General features: G+C 30.8%; 1 protein-coding gene across 1 annotated transcript in view; it reads right to left on the reverse strand.

Moving 5' to 3' along the window:
• Positions 1-24,698, reverse strand: part of LOC143228462 (cytoplasmic dynein 2 heavy chain 1-like) — a 197,919-nt gene that overhangs the window by 102,451 nt on the left and 70,770 nt on the right. Inside the window, 9 exon segments of the mRNA XM_076459717.1 lie at positions 5,708-5,890; positions 9,825-9,943; positions 11,709-11,848; positions 12,792-13,060; positions 15,441-15,563; positions 16,262-16,492; positions 19,223-19,355; positions 23,678-23,739; positions 23,741-23,902. Coding sequence (XP_076315832.1) covers positions 5,708-5,890; positions 9,825-9,943; positions 11,709-11,848; positions 12,792-13,060; positions 15,441-15,563; positions 16,262-16,492; positions 19,223-19,355; positions 23,678-23,739; positions 23,741-23,902 — 1,422 coding nt within the window.

Here is a 24,698-nt window from a genome sequence, read left to right on the forward strand (position 1 = left end):
GAAACCATCTGTATATATAGGAATGGATAAATCATATGAAAGATGTTCGGCAAAGAAAGAGCAATATTTCAAATTGGTGTATCTGTTTTCCTCAGATGACTCAAAGATAGGTTACAATTGGGGACAGTAATTTGCCATGATGGAATAGGCTGATTTGAAGAAACTGCAATGTTATTCAAGGATAAATCCAATTCTTCTAATTGTGCCTGGATATGGAGACTAAAAGGAACAATGGTAGATTTTCTGTTATTAAAAAGTGTGGTCCATTGTGGTTGGAAAACACAAAACCAGGTAGAATGCTGTAGTAAGGATTGAAGTTTGGAAGCATACATTAGAAACAGTTGCAAATGGCGAATATATAGAGGGGGTTCATGAGATTCCACATACAGACTTTGCAATGAAGAAGTATGAAAAGCTCCAATGCAAAGCTGAAGCCCCTAATGATGGACAGGATCCAACATTTTCAGTGCTGAGGTTCTGGAAGAATCATAAACCACAGACTCATAGTCAAGCTTGGATCGGACAAGAGCACGATAAATTTTGAGCATGGAGTATCGATCTGCTCCCCAAGAAATAGAAGAGAGGACACGGAGAATGTTTAATGCTTTTAAACATTTGATACAAAGTTGCTTGATGTGCAATATAAAATTTGATGACTGGCATGAGATGTGAAAGTCATCAACAAAAAGACCGTTTGCAATTGTAGGGGGTAGCTGTTCACTGATGACATTGATCTTTATAATGAAAAGTGTAACACTCAGAATACACCCCTGAGGGACTCCAAGTTCCTGTGGGAAAAAAAATGAGAAAATGTTGAGTCCACGCAGACTTGGAATTGGCACTTCATTGAGAATTGCTGGATGAAAAGGGGAAAGTTGCCACACAATCCATACGAGTTAAGGTCTCGTAAGATGCCATATCTCCATATTGTGTCATAAGCTTTTTCTAAATAAATAAATAAAACAAAACAAGACGTTGTCGTCTTAAAAAGGCTTCTCTGATTGATGTTTCAAGGCGAATTAAATGGTCTATTGTAGAGCGTTGTCTTCAGAACCCACACTGAGTAGATGAGAGGAGGTTGTTTGATTCAAGAAACCAAATGAGGCAGGCATTGATTATCCTCTCTAAGATCTTACTGAGACAACTTGTCAAAGCAATTGGATGGTAATTCGAAGAAATTGTTGGATCCTTCTCAGGTTTCAGAATAGAGAGTATGATAGCTTGTCACCACGCATCAGGATAGACATTTTCCTGCCATATCCGATTAAAGGCAGCTAGAAGAATAGTAAGAGAGTTCTGGGATAGGTAGCATAACATCTCATAATGTATATTATCAGGTCCGACCGATGTATTGCAAGTTTGAGTTCCATCAGTATAAGAGGGTGATTGTAGTCATAGGAATGGACAGTTGAAAATGAAAGAGGCAGATGCTCCACCTATGTTTTGATGGCTAAAAAGGTAGGGGATGAGTTCGAAAAGCTAGATGCATGACAAAAGAAGTCCCCAAGAGTATTGGCAATGCTCTGTACATCTGCAACTTAGTGACCATCAGATATTAAGATAGAGAGGGGCAGAAGTATATCTTCCACTCACCTTCTGCACCTTATCCCATATAACTTTTGTGCTGGTGGTTGAAGAAATGCTGGAGGTGTATTTAATCCAAGATTCCTTCTTGCTTTCACGTCTAACTTGCTGTGTGTGTGCGTGCTTGCTGAAATGCAATGCAGCTTGAGAGCATGGGGTATCTTCGAAATTTATCCCAAGCACGCTTCCGAGTTTTTCGCCTTATAGAACAGGCAGAATTCCACCAAGAGTGGGGATGCCGTGGGGAAAATGTCAAGGTTTTAGGGATGCATCGAGTAGCAGCTTGTTTAATACTGTTGGTTACTGCTGCTATACAATCATCTATGGATGATTCACATAAGATGGCAGGTTCAAGTTCCGAGAGAGTAGTGAAAGAAAGCCAGTTGGCCTGGACCAACTTCCACCGAGGTACATGGGTCAGGTAGTACTGATCACGAGTAATCTCTCATAAGATGATGGGAAGATGATCACTACCTCATGGATTGATGTCAACCTCCCAGGAAAAGTGAGTGAGTAGTGAAGGGGAAGAGACAGAAAGATCTATAGCTGTAAATGACTGACTAGGTGCATGAAAATATGTGTAAGAGCCAGGTTGTGGTTCAGAAGCATATGCTCTATGGTGCACCCTCTCATATCAATACTGGAGCCACCCCAGAGGGGATTATGCCCATTGAAATCTCCCAAGATTAAAAAGGGGGTTGGCAGTTGCTCAATCAGGGTATCGAGGTCTGATTGATTATAATGCATTTCAGTTGTAAAGTATAGAGAGCAAATAGTGATGGTACAACCCAAGGAGACATGGATGACTACAGCCTCCAAGGGTGTAGTCAATGACAGGGACCAGGTGGGAACATGCTGATCAACCAGCAATGCAACTCCCCCATATCCCCGTCCTACACACAGCCTGTCGTTCTGGTATAATGAATAGTGTCGGATAGTAACTGTATTTGTAGGCTGTAGAAATGTTTCCTGCAAAGAAAGACACATGGGATGATAAAAGTCAATCAGATCTTTGATGTCAGTGACATTTTATTGGAAACCTCGACAGTTCCATTGGAAGAGTCCTTCTACTTACGACCGTATTTTTTTTCTTTATTGGATGTGGGTCTATCGCCCTCTATGGATCCTGCTCTAGCTCAAATGGTCGGGTCTGAATTTATCGGTACATGTACTAATGATTGAGGGTGCAGATGAGTGGTTTAATTTATGGGGTATCAAGAGAGGGAAGCCCCATGGAAACATCTTGAAGAAGGTGAAGTTCGGCAATGACTGGAAGGTGTGGTCAGGACAGAGATGGAAGGAGACACTGATTCATGAACTGTGTGGATTTTGGGAAGTGTTTCATTAAGATATGCTGGTGAAGATTGTGTAGGGGATAGGATAAGGTCTGTTTGGACTCCTACTGTAGTAGTAGAATGGGTTACAGCAGCATAATTTCTGGACAGAATAGGTAATAATAACTTTCGAGCCTCTGTGTAAGTGAGATTGTTAACTGTCTTGAGACATTGTACTTCTTTTTCTTTTACCCATTTAGAGCAAGAGATAAAATAAGAAGGATGCGTACCATTACAGTTTATACAATGTGGTTTGAGTTAGCATTCGGTGGCATTATGGTCTTTACCACCACAATAAGCACAGGTTAAGGAACCACGGCAAGATTATTTTGAATGACCAAATCATTGGCAATGGAAACATTATACAGGATTTGGAATATAAGGTCACACTTTACAATTCAGATATCCTGCTTTTATTGTGATGGGTGGACGTGGTGCAGTAAATGTTAGTATTAGAACATTTGTTGGTTCCAGAATTCCATCTTTCAGTGAAGATTCGCATGCTACTGTGACACCTTGGCTGGTGAGACCTGCGAGGATCTCCGATTCAGGGACAGTCCTTAAATTTCTTTCAACTATGACTCCTCTGGAAGTATTCAAACTGGAATGAGGAGTAACTTCAATGGGTATGTCCCCCAAGGCTTTTGATGTCAGGAGGAGTTTGGAATGCTGTGATGAAGATGTTTCCACTATGATGTCTCCTGAACGTAGCTTTTTACCGATTTAGAAAAGCCAGCAAGCCCTTCTGAATAAAAAATGGGGACATCTGCCCTAGAGGTTTGTCACTTAAGGAATGCAAAATTAGGAACCATGAGGCAGATTCAGGTGGTCAGTCAGGCCGTACAGATTCATCAACGTGTGGTCGTTTTCCAGTATTCAGGTTTTTCTCAATGGTTTCAAGTTGTGTGTTTGTTTTGTCTTAGGAGTATCCACAATAGATAGAAAATTTTTTGGTGCCCACTGACCTCACCCACCATGGAACCCTACAAGGGGACACACTACAGTGCCTTAAGGGTACTGCAGCGATGCCAGGGTTATGTGAGCACTATACCTGAACACTAGTGTCAGACACAATGTCCACAATGCCCGTTGTAAACGTCCTATGCTAGTGCTCAGTTGACCCTGGCCCAAATGGACTAGTTGACTGATCCTGGGAGGGCCACCTCAAGACCGCCCATTTTCAGGAATTCAAGGCCAAAGTGGTGTGTTGAAGTTGGACCCCTTAACCACCAGGATTCTCTCCTCCCCTTCACGAATTACCACGCAGGTGGATGTTTAGATCCCAGAGGAGATAAATTGTAAGAACAGAACCTTCTCTGAAAGGTCACCTCACCGCGTACAGGAATCCACATCAAGGGGTTTCTTAAAGGAAGACAGATGACATATGAACAAAAAAATTTAAGGTGATAAATTAATATGAAAATATATATACATTTATGATAAAATTATTTGTTTAGCTAGTGGAAGATAAACTGATATATCAATAAAAAATTTAAGGTGTAAAATTAATATGAACAAGATATATATTAATGATAAAATTATCTGACTCATAAAAGATACATCACATATCAAGAGAAATATTAATGTATAAAATTAACATTAATAATGTATATAAGAATGATAAAATTATCTGTTTTGCTAGTGAAAGATACATAATATATCCAAAAACAAATGTTAAGGTATAAAATTCATTTGAATAATGTATATATTAATGATAAAATTATGTGTTTGGCTAGTTGAAGATAGATGATATATCAACAAAAACATTGTTAATTTGCACACCTTCATACAAGGGAAGTGTGACTTGTGCATTAACTGTGGAAGAAAAACAAACTAGCAGGCAATTAAACAGAGATTTATATATATATATATATAACCTCAATCATCTAACAAACTAACTGTTAATCAATTGGTGTAAAAACCTTGTCCCAAATGAAACCTATTTTTAATGACTCAAAGCATTTATGATGTATTAGCTACATCCAGGTAAATACTTCTTAAATATATAAAAAAAAATGCTGATTTTGAATATCTTCATTAATAACAAATTTTAGCTGTGACTTACACTTTGATCATCTCTCAACAATAAATTTAAACCCACTGATACAAGTTCTCTTGTAGGCTTAAAGTTTTCCATCAATTAATATTATTTTAAGCTTAACTTAGCAATTTATTCAAAATTACAAAATACTGAAAGTAAGAAATGATGGTACCATCCATGTTTGATATGCTGCTATTGGGCATAAGGTTTTGTCATTACTTGATTTGACAGACACAGCACTGTTGACATTTAAGGCATTGTTTTTTGATTTCATGTATACATTCTTAGAATTACCTGATGTATATCATGAGAAGTCATTATCACAAACAATAAAACATTTCATGACTGGTATCCTTTCATTCATATTCTTTAAGTGTTTATGTTCTAATATGTTAAGATGACATACACTGTTTTTAACTATCTATTCTGTACTGTTATCTCTTAAAAATTAATTACTATAGTTTCTCTGCCTAGTTATTCACTGTTATAATAGTCAATGTAATTGAATATCTACTACTGTCTAATCCTAAAAGGATCTAATGGATAAAATATACTGTATAAATATGAGTAGATCATTTGATGTCACATTTAATTCTTTGCTCTATTTGATTGTTTTTCAAACACTTTGGTCTGAAATTTCAAGGATCTTGTATGTTGACACAAAAGATCAAATCCATAACAGTCAATAATAGTTACATAAGAAAACTAGTATTAGATTAATATTAGAATTTACTCCATTAAAACTTACGTTCCTTCCCAACAGTTCAATCTCTGGAACCTTCTTCTTCAAGGCAGATTGGATGGTTTGTATTTGTACCGAAAGAGCTGAAAGCACGGCTTCCTCCAGTCGATTAAATTCATCAAAACAGCCCCAAGCTCCACATTTCACCAGTCCCACAAAAATTCGATTCATAGACTTCACATCAATACCCTGCACACATTAAAAAAACGGATATCTTGAAGAAAACAGATTAGAAGATAAAATATTTACTAAAAACACATTACTAGCTAGTTCTCACTTAACAAACCAATTTTAAGAAATTGCCGAAAAAAGAGTGGCTAGAAAAAGAAGTATCAAAACATCATTCTTACTTCGTGTTAAAACAATCAAAACATCATTCTTACTTCGTGTTAAAACAATCAAAACATCATTCTTACGTGTTAAAACAATCAAAACATCATTCTTACTTCGTGTTAAAACAATCAAAACATCATTCTTACTTCGTGTTAAAACAATTGTTAAACATCATTCTTACTTCGTGTTAAAACAATCAAAACATCATTCTTACTTCGTGTTATAAAACAATCAAAACATCATTCTTACTTCGTATTAAAACAATCAAAACATCATTCTTACTTCGTGTTATAAAACAATCAAAACATCATTCTTACTTCGTGTTAAAACAATCAAAACATCATTCTTACTTCGTGTTAAAACAATCAAAACATCATTCTTACTTCGTGTTAAAACAATCAAAACATCATTCTTACTTCGTGTTAAAACAATCAAAACATCATTCTTACTTCGTGTTAAAACAATCAAAACATCATTCTTACTTCGTGTTAAAACAATCAAAACATCATTCTTACTTCGTGTTAAAACAATCAAAACATCATTCTTACTTCGTGTTAAAACAATCAAAACATCATTCTTACTTCGTGTTAAAACAATCAAAACATCATTCTTACTTCGTGTTAAAACAATCAAAACATCATTCTTACTTCGTGTTATAAAACAATCAAAACATCATTCTTACTTCGTGTTAAAACAATCAAAACATCATTCTTACTTATCGTGTTATAAAACAATCAAAACATCATTCTTACTACGTGTTAAAACAATCAAAACATCATTCTTACTTGTGTGTTAAAACAATCAAAACATCATTCTTACTTCGTGTTAAAACAATCAAAACATCATTCTTACTTCGTGTTAAAACAATCAAAACATCATTCTTACTTCGTGTTAAAACAATCAAAACATCATTCTTACTTCGTGTTAAAACAATTGTTAAACATCATTCTTACTTCGTGTTAAAACAATCAAAACATCATTCTTACTTCGTGTTAAAACAATCAAAACATCATTCTTACTTGTGTTATAAAACAATCAAAACATCATTCTTACTTTGTATTATAAAACAATCAAAACATCATTCTTACTTCGTGTATTATAAAACAATCAAAACATCATTCTTACTTGTTATAAAACAATCAAAACATCATTCTTACTTCGTGTTATAAAACAATCAAAACATCATTCTTACTTCGTATGATAAAACAATCAAAACATCATTCTTACTTCGTATCATAAAACAATCAAAACATCATTCTTACTTCGTATTATAAAACAATCAAAACATCATTCTTACTTCGTATTATAAAACAATCAAAACATCATTCTTACTTCGTGTTAAAACAATCAAAACATCATTCTTACTTCGTGTTAAAACAATCAAAACATCATTCTTACTTAGTATTAAAACAATCAAAACATCATTCTTACTTCGTGTTAAAACAATTGCTAAACATCATTCTTACTTCGTATTATAAAACAATCAAAACATCATTCTTACTTCGTATTATAAAACAATCAAAACATCATTCTTACTTCGTATTAAAACAATCAAAACATCATTCTTACTTCGTATTATAAAACAATCAAAACATCATTCTTACTTCGTGTTAAAACAATCAAAACATCATTCTTACTTCGTGTTAAAACAATCAAAACATCATTCTTACTTCGTGTTAAAACAATCAAAACATCATTCTTACTTCGTGTTAAAACAATTGTTAAACACCATTCTTACTTCGTATTATAAAACAATCAAAACATCATTCTTACTTCGTATTATAAAACAATCAAAACATCATTCTTACTTCATATTAAAACAATCAAAACATCATTCTTACTTCGTGTTAAAACAATCAAAACATCATTCTTACTTCGTATTAAAACAATCAAAACATCATTCTTACTTCGTGTTAAAACAATTGTTAAACACCATTCTTACTTCGTATTATAAAACAATCAAAACATCATTCTTACTTAGTGTTAAAACAATCAAAACACCATTCTTACTTCGTGTTAAAACAATCAAAACATCATTCTTACTTTGTATTAAAACAATCAAAACATCATTCTTACTTGTTAAAACAATCAAAACATCATTCTTACTTCGTGTTAAAACAATCAAAACATCATTCTTACTTATTATAAAACAATCAAAACATCATTCTTCGTGTTTTGTGTTAAAACAATTGTTAAACACCATTCTTACTTCAGTATTAAAACAATCAAAACATCATTCTTACTTCGTGTTAAAACAATTGTTAAACACCATTCTTACTTCGTGTTATAAAACAATCAAAACATCATTCTTACTTCGTGTTAAAACAATCAAAACACCATTCTTACTTCGTGTTATAAAACAATCAAAACGTCATTCTTACTTCGTGTTATAAAACAATCAAAACATCATTCTTACTTCGTGTTAAAACAATTGTTAAACACCATTCTTACTTCGTATTATAAAACAATCAAAACATCATTCTTACTTCGTATTATAAAACAATCAAAACATCATTCTTACTTCGTGTTAAAACAATTGTTAAACACCATTCTTACTTCGTATTATAAAACAATCAAAACATCATTCTTCGTGTTAAAACAATCAAAACATCATTCTTACTTCGTATTATAAAACAATCAAAACATCATTCTTACTTTGTGTTAATACAATCAAAACATCATTCTTACTTCGTATTATAAAACAATCAAAACATCATTCTTACTTCGTGTTAAAACAATTGTTAAACACCATTCTTACTTCGTATTATAAAACAATCAAAACATCATTCTTCGTGTTAAAACAATCAAAACATCATTCTTACTTCGTGTTAAAACAATCAAAACATCATTCTTACTTCGTATTAAAACAATCAAAACATCATTCTTACTTCGTGTTAAAACAATTGTTAAACACCATTCTTACTTCGTATTATAAAACAATCAAAACATCATTCTTACTTCGTGTTAAAACAATCAAAACACCATTCTTACTTCGTGTTAAAACAATCAAAACATCATTCTTACTTCGTATTAAAACAATCAAAACATCATTCTTACTTCGTGTTAAAACAATCAAAACATCATTCTTACTTCGTGTTAAAACAATCAAAACATCATTCTTACTTCATATTAAAACAATCAAAACATCATTCTTACTTTGTGTTAAAACAATTGTTAAACACCATTCTTACTTCGTATTATAAAACAATCAAAACATCATTCTTACTTCGTGTTAAAACAATCAAAACACCATTCTTACTTCGTGTTATAAAACAATCAAAACACCATTCTTACTTCGTGTTATAAAACAATCAAAACATCATTCTTACTTCGTGTTATAAAACAATCAAAACATCATTCTTACTTCGTGTTAAAACAATCAAAACGTCATTCTTACTTCATGTTAAAACAATCAAAACATCATTCTTACTTCGTGTTAAAACAATTGTTAAACACCATTCTTACTTCAGATATAAAACAATCAAAACATCATTCTTACTTCGTGTTAAAACAATCAAAACATCATTCTTACTTCATTATTATAAAACAATCAAAACATCATTCTTACTTCGTGTTAAAACAATTGTTAAACACCATTCTTACTTCGTATTATAAAACAATCAAAACATCATTCTTACTTCGTATTATAAAACAATCAAAACATCATTCTTACTTTCGTGTTAAAACAATTGTTAAACACCATTCTTACTTCGTATTATAAAACAATCAAAACATCATTCTTACTTCGTATTATAAAACAATTATTGTTAAACACCATTTGAGTTCTTACCTCATCACAGTTAAAAACCAAAACCTGTCGTCCAACAAGCCCACCTAAAGCTTTAACAGACTCGGTCTTTCCTGTACCAGCAGGCCCATAAGGGTTTCCACCCATACCCATGTACATCCCTAAAAGTAAAATTCACTATCTGGTGAAAGTTTCTTTATATAAATAAAACAATTAGAAACTAAAAAGCACTGATTACACTACAAATTTCAAGCTTTCTGTTCCATAATAACAGGTTCTCAAAATTAAATCATGGTATGCATAAAAAATTATTTTGTATTTACATGACAAACTTGGCAATATTAACCTACCACATAATACATTATTAAACATTTATAACAATATGGCAGAACTAAACTACCACATAATACATTATTAAACATTTATAACAATATGGCAGAACTAAACTACCACATAATACATTATTAAACATTTATAACAATATGGCAGAACTAAACTACCACATAATACATTATTAAACATTTATAACAATATGGCAGAACTAAACTACCACATAATACATTATTAAACATTTATAACAATATGGCAGAACTAAGTTACCACACAATAGATTATTAAACATTTATAACAATACGGCAGAACTAAACTACCACATAATACATTATTAAACATTTATAACAATACGGCAGAACTAAACTACCACATAATACATTATTAAACATTGAAAACAATATGGCAGAACTAAACTACCACATAATACATTATTAAACATTTATAACAATATGGCAGAACTAAACTACCACATAATACATTATTAAACATTTATAACAATATGGCAGAACTAAACTACCACATAATACATTATTAAACATTTATAACAATACGGCAGAACTAAGTTACCACACAATAGATTATTAAACATTTATAACAATATGGCAGAACTAAACTACCACAGAGTGAATAAATGATTCTGTACTTCTAAAGAAAACAGAAAGCAATATTAACCTAACATGTAATAAATTATTATATATCTGTAAGAAAAAAATAGTAATATTACCATACCACATGATAAAAATTATTATATTTACATATAAAAGTATGGTAGTATTGGCTCATTATGTAAAGAATAACTATTTATAAGTTTTTATCTGAACCAAGACAGTTGTAGACAGTTTCAAGATTTTACATGAACCAGGAGAGTTAGACATTGTGTACAAGTTTTTATCTGAACCAGGACAGTTAGTGATTGTGTACAAATTTTTACATAAACCAGGAGATAGGCATTGTGTACAAGGTTTTTATGAACCAGGACAGTGAGGGACTGTATACACATTTTCACATAAACCAGGAGATAGGCATTGTGTACAAGGTTTTTATGAACCAGGACAGTTACGGATTGTGTAGAAACCTTGAGAAATGTAGATGTAATAAATAAAAAAGGCATGCTATCAGTTGATATTTTCACTCCACGTTAGTGAAGTAACAATGTTAAACATTTTACATTTGATATCTTCATACGAATGAATGCTATACAAACAAAATATTAGTTTATGAATTAATTTACGGAAAGACTGTCTGTTTACATGATTATCAACTGAATCAAAGTTTAGACCAAGCAACACTTCTCAATCTGTTGTCAATAAACAAGAAGGATTTGAAAACCATTGAGCTAAAACATCAGATCTGCTGAAAACTGTGGTGCGCCAAAATATACAACATTTGTAAAACTGGAATAAATTCAGTAAATGGAGAAATAGGATTAATATATTCTGCTCTAACATGCAACAAGTTTATCTTATCATAATGCTAATATAAAAACTATAAGCAAAACAATTTTAATAACACTTGTACTACTACATGTTTCTTAACAACCAAGATTCCTTTATACAATTTCAGTGTAGGGCACAAAATTATATTGATTCTTACCCTGAGTTAGTGTGAGATAGCACTTGTCAGTCAAGGGTGTGTGAACCAATTTTTGAGCATTTCCTTGGTATTCAAAAGTGTAATCAAACTCTGCATCTACCATCCTCACAACAGCAACACCATCTTCTCTCATGTAAAATCTAAAACGTATTTTACTTAGATATATAATTAATTTTATGAAAGAGTAGCCACTTCTTTATTTCTCATCATGTTATTTACAAACAAATACAAAAGTTTCATATTAAAACAGTTAATACAGCTGAATGTAATGGTTTCAAGAACTTCTAGTCCGAAATACACTAGCACAGGTTAAGATAAAATCAGGATATAATTGTTCATGTTAAATGCAACTATCACTTCCAGAATACGTCCTCTTAACTAAAAACAAACAAAATGCCAACTTTTACAAACAAATGTTGACCAAAATCTCTGTGACTTTGATATATGTGCGAGAATAATGGTGGAAGATGAAACGTGAAAGGTTCACAGTCACAGAAGAACTCTGTGACTTTGGTGTATATGTGAGTATACACATGGAAGTGGAAATGTAAAATGTTAACAATCACAGTAAGTCTTTGTGACTTTGGTGTATATGTGAGTGTGGAAGTGGAATTGTAGAATGTTAACCGTCACAGCAGATCTCTGTGACTTTGGTACATGTGAGTGTGGAAGTGGAAATGTAAAATGTTAACAATCACAGTAAGTCTCTGTGACATTGGTGTATATGTGAAAGTGGAAGTGGAATTGTAGAATGTTAACCGTCACAGCAGATCTCTGTGACTTTGGTACATGTGAGTGTGGAAGTGGAAATGTAAAATGTTAACAATCACAGTAAGTCTCTGTGACATTGGTGTATATGCGAGTGTGGAAGTGGAATTGTAGAATATTAACCGTCACAGCAGATCTCTGTGACTTTGGTACATGTGAGTGTGGATGTGGAAATGTCAAATGTTAACAAAACACCACTACATGTAAAACATGTATTTTCAATGTTAATATTTCCTTTATTTAAATTTATTAATGCTACTTTGATGACAACTTAAGACATAAAATTAAGTTACAGCTTAATAAATCTATACTGACCTCAACTGTTTCTGCCAATGCCAATTACTAAGGCTATCCACATGGTTAGCAATCAGCTGTTCAACCACATCTATAGCATGAATGGTGTCTAGAATTAAAGCCTTTAACTTCAGTTCTAACACTTCTGTTTCTGACTCTCCACCCAAGTCTACATTTGTATAAGAGTCTAATTGAGCATTCATTTCCTTCAAGAAAGAAGGTAAAACACCACCTTTAATAGCTGCTTCACAGCGTTCCGTGAATAGAACCTGTTCTGTTAAACAGAGGATCTGAAAGGAAAATTTTCAATTCATAACAGCTCTACTCTAAGTCTGATCTTCTATTTATTTTGCTGTTGACATTCTAAACAACAACTTTATTTTAAACTTTTTCCTATATCACATTTTCAATTCTACTGCTTTTTAAATTAATTGTTACAGTGAACAATTTTTAAAACAAAACACTTTTTTAAGTCAAAACTTGAAAAACTGTGCTAATAATATTTGAAACTGTAGTTCTTAGCTACAGATTTTGTTACCTAATGTTTTTAAGTCAATATATGTAAACTATACTAATACTACTTGACACTGTACAGATTTTGTTACCTAACGTGTTCATGTCAATATATGTAAACTATACTAATACTACTTGAAACTGTACAGATTTTGTTACCTAATGTTTTTATGCCAATATATGTAAACTATACTAATACTACTTGAAACTGTACAGATTTTGTTACCTAATGTTTTTATGTCAACATATGTAAACTATACTAATACTACTTGAAACTGTACAGATTTTGTTACCTAATGTTTTTATGTCAATATATGTAAATTATACTAATACTAGTTGAAACTCTACAGATTTTGTTACCTAACGTGTTCATGTCAACTTATGTAAACTATACTAATGCTACTTGAAACTGTACAGATTTTGTTACCTAATGTTTTCATGTCAACATATGTAAACTATACTAAGGCTACTTGAAACTGTACAGATTTTGTTACCTAACGTGTTTATGTCAACATATGTAAACTATACTAATGCTACTTGAAACTGTACAGATTTTGTTACCTAATGTTTTTATGTCAATATATGTAAACTATACTAATACTACTTGAAACTGTACAGATTTTGTTACCTAATGTTTTTATGTCAACATATGTAAACTATACTAATACTACTTGAAACTGTACAGATTTTGTTACCTAATGTTTTTATGTCAACATATGTAAACTATACTAATACTACTTGAAACTGTACAGATTTTGTTACCTAATGTTTTTATGTCAATATATGTAAACTATACTAATACTACTTGAAACTGTACAGATTTTGTTACCTAATGTTTTTATGTCAACATATGTAAACTATACTAATACTACTTGAAACTGTACAGATTTTGTTACCTAATGTTTTTATGTCAACATATGTAAACTATACTAATACTACTTGAAACTGTACAGATTTTGTTACCTAACGTGTTCATGTCAACATATGTAAACTATACTAATACTACTTGAAACTGTACAGATTTTGTTACCTAACGTGTTCATGTCAACATATGTAAACTATACTAATACTACTTGAAACTGTACAGATTTTGTTACCTAACGTATTCATGTCAACATATGTAAACTATACTAATACTACTTGAACCTGTACAGATTTTGTTACCTAATGTTTTTATGTCAATATATGTAAACTATACTCATACTACTCGAAACTGTACAGACTTTGTTACCTAATGTTTTTATGTCAACATATGTAAACTATACTAATACTACTTGAAACTGTACAGATTTTGTTACCTAATGTTTTTATGTCAATATATGTAAACTATACTAATACTACTTGAAACTGTACAGATTTTGTTACCTAATGTTTTTATGTCAATATATGTAAACTATACTAATACTACTTGAAACTGTACAGATTTTGTTACCTAATGTTTTTATGTCAACATATGTAAACTAACTAATACTAGTTGAAACTGTACAGATTTTGTTACCTAATGTTTTTATGTCAATATATGTAAACTATACTCATACTACTTGAAACTGTACAGATTTTGTTACCTAATGTTTTTATGTCAACATATGTAAACTATACTAATACTACTTGAAACTGTACAGATTTTGTTACCTAACGTGTTCATGTCAACATATGTAAACTATACTAATACTACTTGAAACTGTACAGATTTTGTTACCTAACGTGTTCATGTCAACATATGTAAACTATACTAATACTACTTGAAACTGTACAGATTTTGTTACCTAATGTTTTTATGTCAATATATGTAAACTATACTAATACTACTTGAAACTGTACAGATTTTGTTACCTAATGTTTTTATGTCAATATATGTAAACTATACTAATACTACTTGAAACTGTACAGATTTTGTTACCTAATGTTTTTATGTCAATATATGTAAACTATACTAATACTACTTGACACTGTACAGATTTTGTTACCTAACGTTTTCATGTCAACATATGAAAGACTATACTAATACTGTTTGAACCTGTAGTTCTTGGTTTTAAAACATTCTTGACCAGTGAAGAAAACAATGAAGGATAAAGACCTCATAGTCTTTGTGAATATTCTGAGTAATACAAAATAGAAAACATCCTGTTCTAAAGTATTAATTCAAGAATTCTTAACCTGTGAAGGAAACAATGATGGGTTGAGACCACCTGGCCCATGTGAACGACTTAATTGTAAGCACTGCTTCAAAAGGGTTTTTAATGTGTTTTTCATTTCTTTGGCTAACTCTCCCAACCATACCTATTATGTAAAAGAAGTGGATTTTAAATTTTAAAATATTCATAGTTATTGAACATAAAGTCAAATTAACAACACATTAATGACGACCTTTTAATAAATATTAGTTTAACATTATTAAAATTCCAACATTCCTAATAGTTTGAAATAATGTTTTACAACAACAGTTAACACTTATGAATTTGAACTCTTTCTCTTTACCTTAATGATACTTATAACTGAACCTTTTAAAGGCTATTATTAACTCTTTACCTTCAGTATATTTCTAATACATACAATTTCTTATTATGCATCTTTTTCTAAAATGTATAACTACTTTTCACTTTTATACCACAAATAAAACATATTGAAAACAAATCTAACAGAACTGTTTATTTCATTACTTTTGAAATGTGTCTCTTTGATACATGTTCAATAGAAATAGATAATTAATAAACTTTAGATATTCATTAAAATAAATGAATATTTAGTTTCATTATGTAGGTATCAAGATAAGTAATGTCTTTGAACAAAATGAGATAAAAACATTCCAAGTGAACTCTAACTTTATTAATTAGCTACACTGTACTTGAATGTTGCACGTTTTACAATTTTATTTATAAGTACACTTAGATGACACCGTCAAGATGGTGTATATGTTTTCAGGTATTACAGTTAACATGTAATTTTCAAAGTATATGTAATAGCCACATCATACTAGCCTCTACTTGAGGTGAAATTTTGACTTTATTTTCCAGACTGACAACTTCCCCCTCCAGGGACCTCATGGCTGTAATACAGGTTTCTACATCATCAAAGTCTACCTGGTATATGCCACCAAAAAGTTTCTTCAAGTGAGCCTGTATAATATTTGGTCTTGTGGCCTGACCTAGAATCTCCAGCAGATCTTCATCGCCCAAAAAGTAAAACCGTGGAAACAGAGAACGTTTCATCTAACACACAAAGAAACACCTCAGTTTATGACTTTTTTTTTTATTCCACAGATGACTAAAGACCAACAATAAAGTAGTTAAACAGAACGTTCCAATTTCACATTAACAAATAAGTTAATAAAATTCTTGATTTTAACTTCAGATTACATAAGTAGGAATCAAATGAAACTACACAATAAATCAATATGTAAATGAATCATCTAAAATTATAAATGCATATTTCAGGTGAAACCAGAATAAAAATCAATACATATATCCAACATTTATGGTTACAAATGTAGATTGCAAGTTAAACCACAAGATAAATCTAAATATACATATATCCATCATTTAGGGTTACAAGTGAAAGTTTCAAGTGAAAGCAAAAGAAAAATCAAGATATACACATATCCATCATTTAGGGTTACATATGCAAAATGTCCTAATCTTAGTTATAAAACATCACATAAAATGTCCTAATCTCAGTTGTAAAACATCACACAAAAACGTCTTAATCTCAGTTGTAAAACATCACATAAAACGTCCTAATCTCAGTTGTAAAACATCACATTAAACGTACTAATCTCAGTTGTAAAACATCACATTAAACGTTCTAATCTCAGTTGTAAAACATCACATAAAAACATCCTGATCTCAGTTGTAAAACATCACATAAAAACATCCTAATCTCAGTTGTAAAACATCACATAAAACATCCTGATCTCAGTTGTAAAACATCACATAAAACATCCTGATCTCAGTTGTAAAACATCACATAAAACATCCTGATCTCAGTTGTAAAACATCACATAAAACATCCTGATCTCAGTTGTAAAACATCACATAAAAACATCCTGATCTCAGTTGTAAAACATCACATAAAAACATCCTGATCTCAGTTGTAAAACATCACATAAAACATCCTGATCTCAGTTGTAAAACATCACATAAAAACATCCTGATCTCAGTTGTAAAACATCACATAAAAACATCCTGATCTCAGTTGTAAAACATCACATAAAAACATCCTGATCTCAGTTGTAAAACATCACATAAAAACATCCTAATCTCAGTTATAAAACATCACATAAAAATATCCTAATCTCAGTTGTACAACATCACATAAAAACATCCTAATCTTAGTTGTAAAACATCACATAAAACATCCTGATCTCAGTTGTAAAACATCACATAAAATGTCCTAATCTCAGTTGTAAAACATCACATAAAAACATCCTAATCTCAGTTGTAAAACATCACATAAAACATCCTGATCTCAGTTGTAAAACATCACATAAAACATCCTGATCTCAGTTGTAAAACATCACATAAAAACATCCTGATCTCAGTTGTAAAACATCACATAAAAACATCCTGATCTCAGTTGTAAAACATCACATAAAAACATCCTAATCTCAGTTATAAAACATCACATAAAAACATCCTAATCTCAGTTATAAAACATCACATAAAAATATCCTAATCTCAGTTGTAAAACATCACATAAAAACATCCTAATCTCAGTTGTAAAACATCACATAAAAACATCCTAATCTTAGTTGTAAAACATCACATAAAACATCCTGATCTCAGTTGTAAAACATCACATAAAATGTCCTAATCTCAGTTGTAAAACATCACATAAAAACATCCTAATCTCAGTTGTAAAACATCACATAAAAACATCCTAATCTCACTTGTAAAACATCACATAAAAACATCCTAATCTCAGTTGTAAAACATCACATAAAAACATCCTAATCTCAGTTGTAAAACATCACATAAAAACATCCTAATCTTAGTTGTAAAACATCACATAAAACATCCTGATCTCAGTTGTAAAACATCACATAAAATGTCCTAATCTCAGTTGTAAAACATCACATAAAAACATCCTAATCTCACTTGTAAAACATCACATAAAAACATCCTAATCTCAGTTGTAAAACATCACATAAAAACATCCTAATCTCAGTTGTAACATCACATAAAAACATCCTAATCTCAACTGTAAAACATCACATAAAATACCTTACATTCACTGTACTTATTTAATACATAGATGCAACCATCATGAGCCTGATCTGAGTTCTTGTTCTAACAATTAGATAAATGAATCTTAACACTTACAGAGAACCACTCTTAGATCATTATATACTTTAGCAAAAGAAGAAACACAAGTGATTAAAATAACTTTTCATGTTTGCCTTATGGAAAGTTACTACCGTGTTTCTCCGATAATAAGACCTACCCATAAAATAAGACCTAGTGTGATTTTTGGGGATAGTTTTAATATAAGCCCTACCCTTAATATAAGCCCTAGTTAAGAGTGGCAGGAAGAGGAAAGAAATATAAAAAAATTAATTTATTAATTAGTTTAATAGTTAGTTAATTACTTTGTTTAAGTATTGATCAAATTGAGTTTCTGAATGTTTTTCGTAATTTCTATTTATTTAGAGGTCTTATAATTTTTACTTTGTAACTTCATTTTTTTAATATATCAAAATAAGACATCCCCCGAAAATAAGCCCTAGTGTCATATTTTGGAGTGAAAATTAATATAAGCCCTGTCTTATTTTCGGAGAAACATGGTATTAAAAGTTTAAAAAAAAAAATCTCAATATCAAATCATTTCCTAGCGAATGGTTAGTGACTTATGGTTTCCATTCACTTCACTGTACAATTAATATAACTGTATTTATACATTAATATATATACTGAAAAAATAAAGGATATATAGCCTATTCTTACCTCCAAAAACTGATTTAAAGCTTTTTGACAACGATGTAGTTGGTCAACAAGGTTTCCCAATGTTGAGTTGAGTCCTGATATATTTGTAAACGAAATCACCCTGTCATCTCTTGTCAAGTTCTGCATAATACCCCTTGAATAATAATTAAACAAAATGCAGATTACTTCACCTAGGCAGCACGTTATCCTAGATTGAAGATTACTTCATCCAGCCAGAATGTTATCTTAGATTGAAGGTTACTTCATCTAGCCAAAACAATTTCTTAGACTGAAGATTACTTCATCTAGCCAGAACGTTATCTTAGATTGAAGGTTACTTCATCTATTGTGTATAAAAGAGAGGTACAGTGTGTTGATATTTTAGTGTGTATAAAAGACAGTTACAGTGTGTTGATATTTTGGTGTGTATAAAAGACAGGTACAGTGTGTTGATATTTTAGTGTGTATAAAAACAAGGTACAGTGTGTTAATATTTTAGTGTATATAAAAGAAAGGTACAGTATTTTTGTATCCAGGTGTGTATAAAAGACAGGTACAGTATTTTTTGTATCCAGGTGTATATAAAAGACAGGTACAGTATTTTTTGTATCCAAGTGTGTATAAAAGACAGGTACAGTATATTTTGTATCCAGGTGTATATAAAGGACAGGTACAGTATTTTTTGTATCTAAGTGTGTATAAAAGACAGGTACAGTATTTTTTGTATCAAAGTGTGTATAAAGGACAGGTACAGTATTTTTTGTATCCAGGTGTGTATAAAAGACAGGTACAGTATTTTTTGTATCCAGGTGTGTATAAAAGACATGCAGTATTTTTTGTATCCAGGTGTATATAAAAGACAGGTACAGTATTTTTTTAATCTAAGTGTGTATATAAAAGACAGGTACAGTATTTTTTGAATCTAAGTGTGTATATAAAAGACAGGTACAGTATTTTTTGTATCTAAGTGTGTATATAAAAGACAGGTACAGTATTTTTTGAATCTAAGTGTGTATATAAAAGACAGGTACAGTATTTTTTGTATCCAGGTCTATATAAAAGACAGGTACAGTATTTTTTGTATCTAAGTGTGTATATAAAGGACAGGTACAGTATTTTTTGTATCCAAGTGTGTATAAAAGACAGGTACAGTATTTTTTGTATCTAAGTGTATATAAAAGACAGGTACAGTATTTTTTGTATCCAGGTCTATATAAAAGACAGGTACAGTATTTTTTGAATCTAAGTGTGTATATAAAAGACAGGTACAGTATTTTTTGTATCTAAGTGTGTATATAAAAGACAGGTACAGTATTTTTTGTATCCAGGTCTATATAAAAGACAGGTACAGTATTTTTTTGTATCTAAGTGTGTATATAAAGGACAGGTACAGTATTTTTTTGTATCTAAGAGTGTTTAAAAGACAGGTACAGTATTTTTTGTATCTAAGTGTATATAAAAGACAGGTACAGTATTTTTTGTATCCAGGTCTATATAAAAGACAGGTACAGTATTTTTTCTATCCAAGTGTATATAAAAGACAGGTACAGTATTTTTTGTATCTAAGTGTGTATATAAAAGACAGGTACAGTATTTTTTGTATCCAGGTCTATATAAAAGACAGGTACAGTATTTTTTCTATCTAAGTGTGTATATAAAGGACAGGTACAGTATTTTTTGTATCTAAGTGTGTATAAAAGACAGGTACAGTATTTTTTGTATCTAAGTGTGTATAAAAGACAGGTACAGTATTTTTTGTATCTAAGTGTGTATAAAGGACAGGTACAGTATTTTTTGTATCTAAGTGTGTATAAAGGGCAGGTACAGTATTTTTTGTATCTAAGTGTGTATAAAAGACAGGTACAGTATTTTTTGTATCTAAGTGTGTATAAAAAGACAGGTACAGTATTTTTTTGTATCTAAGTGTGTATATAAAGGACAGGTACAGTATTTTTGTATCCAAGTGTGTATAAAGGGCAGGTACAGTATTTTTTGTATCCAAGTGTGTATAAGGACAGGTACAGTATTTTTTGTATCCAGTGTGTATATAAAGACAGGTACAGTATTTTTTGTATCTAAGTGTATATAAAAGACAGGTACAGTATTTTATATCTAAGTGTGTATAAAGGACAGGTACAGTATTTTTGTATCCAGGTGTATATAAAAAGACAGGTACAGTATTTTTTGTATCTAAGTGTGTATATAAAAGACAGGTACAGTATTTTTTTGTATCTAAGTGTGTATAAAGGACGGTACAGCATTTTTTGTATCTAAGTGTGTATAAAAGACAGGTACAATATTTTTTATATCTAAGTGTGTATATAAAAGACAGGTACAGTATTTTTTGTATCTAAGTGTGTATATAAAGGACAGGTACAGTATTTTTTGTATCCAGATGTATATAAAAGACAGGTACAGTATTTTTTGTATCTAAGTGTGTATATAAAGGACAGGTACAGTATTTTTTGTATCCAGATGTATATAAAAGACAGGTACAGTATTTTTGTATCTAAGTGTATATAAAAGACAGGTACAGTATTTTTTGTATCTAAGTGTGTATAAAGGACCGGTACAGTATTTTTTGTATCTAAGTGTGTATAAAGGACAGATACAGTATTTTTTGTATCTAAGTGTGTATATAAAAGACAGGTACAGTATTTTTTGTATCTAAGTGTGTATAAAAGACAAATACAGTATTTTTTGTATCTAAGTGTGTATAAAGGACAGGTACAGTATTTTTTTGTATCTAAGTGTGTATAAAGGACAGATACAGTATTTTTTGTATCTAAGTGTGTATAAAAGACAGGTACAGTATTTTTTGTATCTAAGTGTGTATAAAAGACAGGTACAGTATCTTTTGTATCTAAGTGTGTATAAAGGACTGGTACAATATTTTTTATATCTAAGTGTGTATAAAGGACAGGTACAGTATTTTTTGTATCCAGGTGTATATAAAAGACAGGTACAGTATTTTTTTGTATCTAAGTGTGTATATAAAAGACAGGTACAGTATTTTTTGTATCTAAGTGTGTATAAAGGACCGGTACAGTATTTTTTGTATCTAAGTGTGTATAAAGGACAGGTACAGTATTTTTTGTATCCAGGTGTATATAAAAGACAGGTACAGTATTTTTTGTATCTAAGTGTGTATATAAAAGACAGGTACAGTATTTTTTGTATCTAAGTGTGTATAAAGGACCGGTACAGTATTTTTTTGTATCTAAGTGTGTATAAAAGACAAATACAGTATTTTTTGTATCTAAGTGTGTATAAAGGACCGGTACAGTATTTTTTGTATCTAAGTGTGTATAAAGGACAGGTACAATATTTTTTGTATCTAAGTGTGTATAAAAGACAGGTACAGTATTTTTTGTATCTAAGTGTGTATAAAGGACAGGTACAGTATTTTTTGTATCTAAGTGTATATAAAAGACAGGTACAGTATTTTTTGTATCTAAGTGTATATAAAAGACAGGTACAGTATTTTTTGTATCTAAGTGTGTATAAAAGACAGGTACAGTATTTTTTGTATCTAAGTGTATATAAAAGACAGGTACAGTATTTTTTGTATCTAAGTGTGTATAAAAGACAGGTACAGTATTTTTTGTATCTAAGTGTGTATAAAAGACAGGTACAGTATTTTTTTGTATCTAAGTGTATATATAAAAGACAGGTACAGTATTTTTGTATCTAAGTGTATATAAAAGACAGGTACAGTATTTTTTTGTATCTAAGTGTGTATAAAAGACAGGTACAGTATTTTTTGTATCTAAGTGTATATAAAAGACAGGTAACAGTATTTTTTTGTATCTAAGTGTGTATATAAAAGACAGGTACAGTATTTTGTATCTAAGTGTGTATAAAGGACCGGTACAGTATTTTTTGTATCTAAGTGTGTAAAAAGACAAATACAGTATTTTTTTGTATCTAAGTGTGTATAAAGGACAGGTACAGTATTTTTTGTATCTAAGTGTATATAAAAGACAGGTACAGTATTTTTTGTATCTAAGTGTGTATAAAAGACAGGTACAGTATTTTTTGTATCTAAGTGTGTATAAAAGACCGGTACAGTATTTTTTGTATCCAGGTGTGTATAAAAGACATGCAGTATTTTTGTATCTAAGTGTGTACAAAAGACAGGTACAGTATTTTTTGTATCTAAGTGTGTATAAAAAATACAAAAATATGAATAATTAAATAGTTAAACAATCTTTTGTATATTATTAGATGCATATAATAATTATTTTTTAGTTTTCTTCATCAGAATAGGTGAAAACAGACATTATGAAGGGAGAGATTTTAACACAATTGTAAATTACTACAATACAGTGGAGTAAAAATTAATTTAATTTAAAATGTAAACTACAAGGAGTTGACCAACACATTACCTAAAGTAGACCAACACATTACCTAAAGTAAACCAACATATTACCTAAAGTAAACCAACATATTACCTAAAGTAAACCAACATATTACCTAAAGTCGTTACTAACAGCCTGAAAGCGAGATTCTTCAGATGGCAGTGCACCTCGGCTAAAAAATTGGTTCCAAGTAGACCCACTTTCTCTGTATTAAATTAAGCTGTTGTAGACAGATATCTAAAGTAGACAGGCGTGTTTCCCAAATAGAAGTTCTGTCTGCAAAGTTCTTATAATATGGAGAATCTTTGAGGGACTGGATCAAACACTGGTTATCACCAACCTATTTTCAATTAAAATATTTCATATATTGTGCACATAACCATTGCAACTTTCACCAAACTAAAGTCCTACAAATGATGTTCTTGTAAACAACAAATCTTTAAAGTAGTCATTAAGTAATGTATAACAACAACTTGTTTGGTAGGTCATTATTTAGTCTGTAAAATACTGTAGCTTGGAAAACCATAATTATACATATGTATCAATACAGGTCAACCTTCCATCAACCTCAAGGTAAAGTTGGCTGTATAGGAATTGAGCCTAATAAACTGTAATGTTGAAGGATGTCTTCATTATACCATCAATAACATAGAGTTTTAGAGTTTATACCACAAAGGCGATGCAAGATCAACAATAACTTACTGTATAATCAGCATGTTTACAATAATTAAGACAATTGACTTCATGAAACTTAGTGTTAAAGGTATATAACTGGACTGCTGGGTTACTACATGTTCTTGCAGTGATAGTGTCAAGTCAACATTTGTTAGCCACAAAACACTATTCAACAGGATGTATATGTATTCCATGTATTTTGCAGTTATCAAGTATCAAGCCAGTATCAGTTAGCTATAATGTATAATCCATAATCTCATCTTTAACACTTTACTAACACAAATATAAACATTACAGTTTTACCAACATGAATGTAATCTCATATTTACTAACATAATCTCATCTTTGACACTTTACTAACACAAATATAAACATTACAGTTTTACCAACATGAATGTAATCTCATATTTACTAACATAATCTCATCTTTAACACTTTACTAACACAAATATAAACATTGC

This window comes from Tachypleus tridentatus, chromosome 10 (genome assembly GCF_004210375.1).
Source record: "Tachypleus tridentatus isolate NWPU-2018 chromosome 10, ASM421037v1, whole genome shotgun sequence".
Classification (NCBI taxonomy): Eukaryota; Metazoa; Arthropoda; class Merostomata; order Xiphosura; family Limulidae; genus Tachypleus; species Tachypleus tridentatus.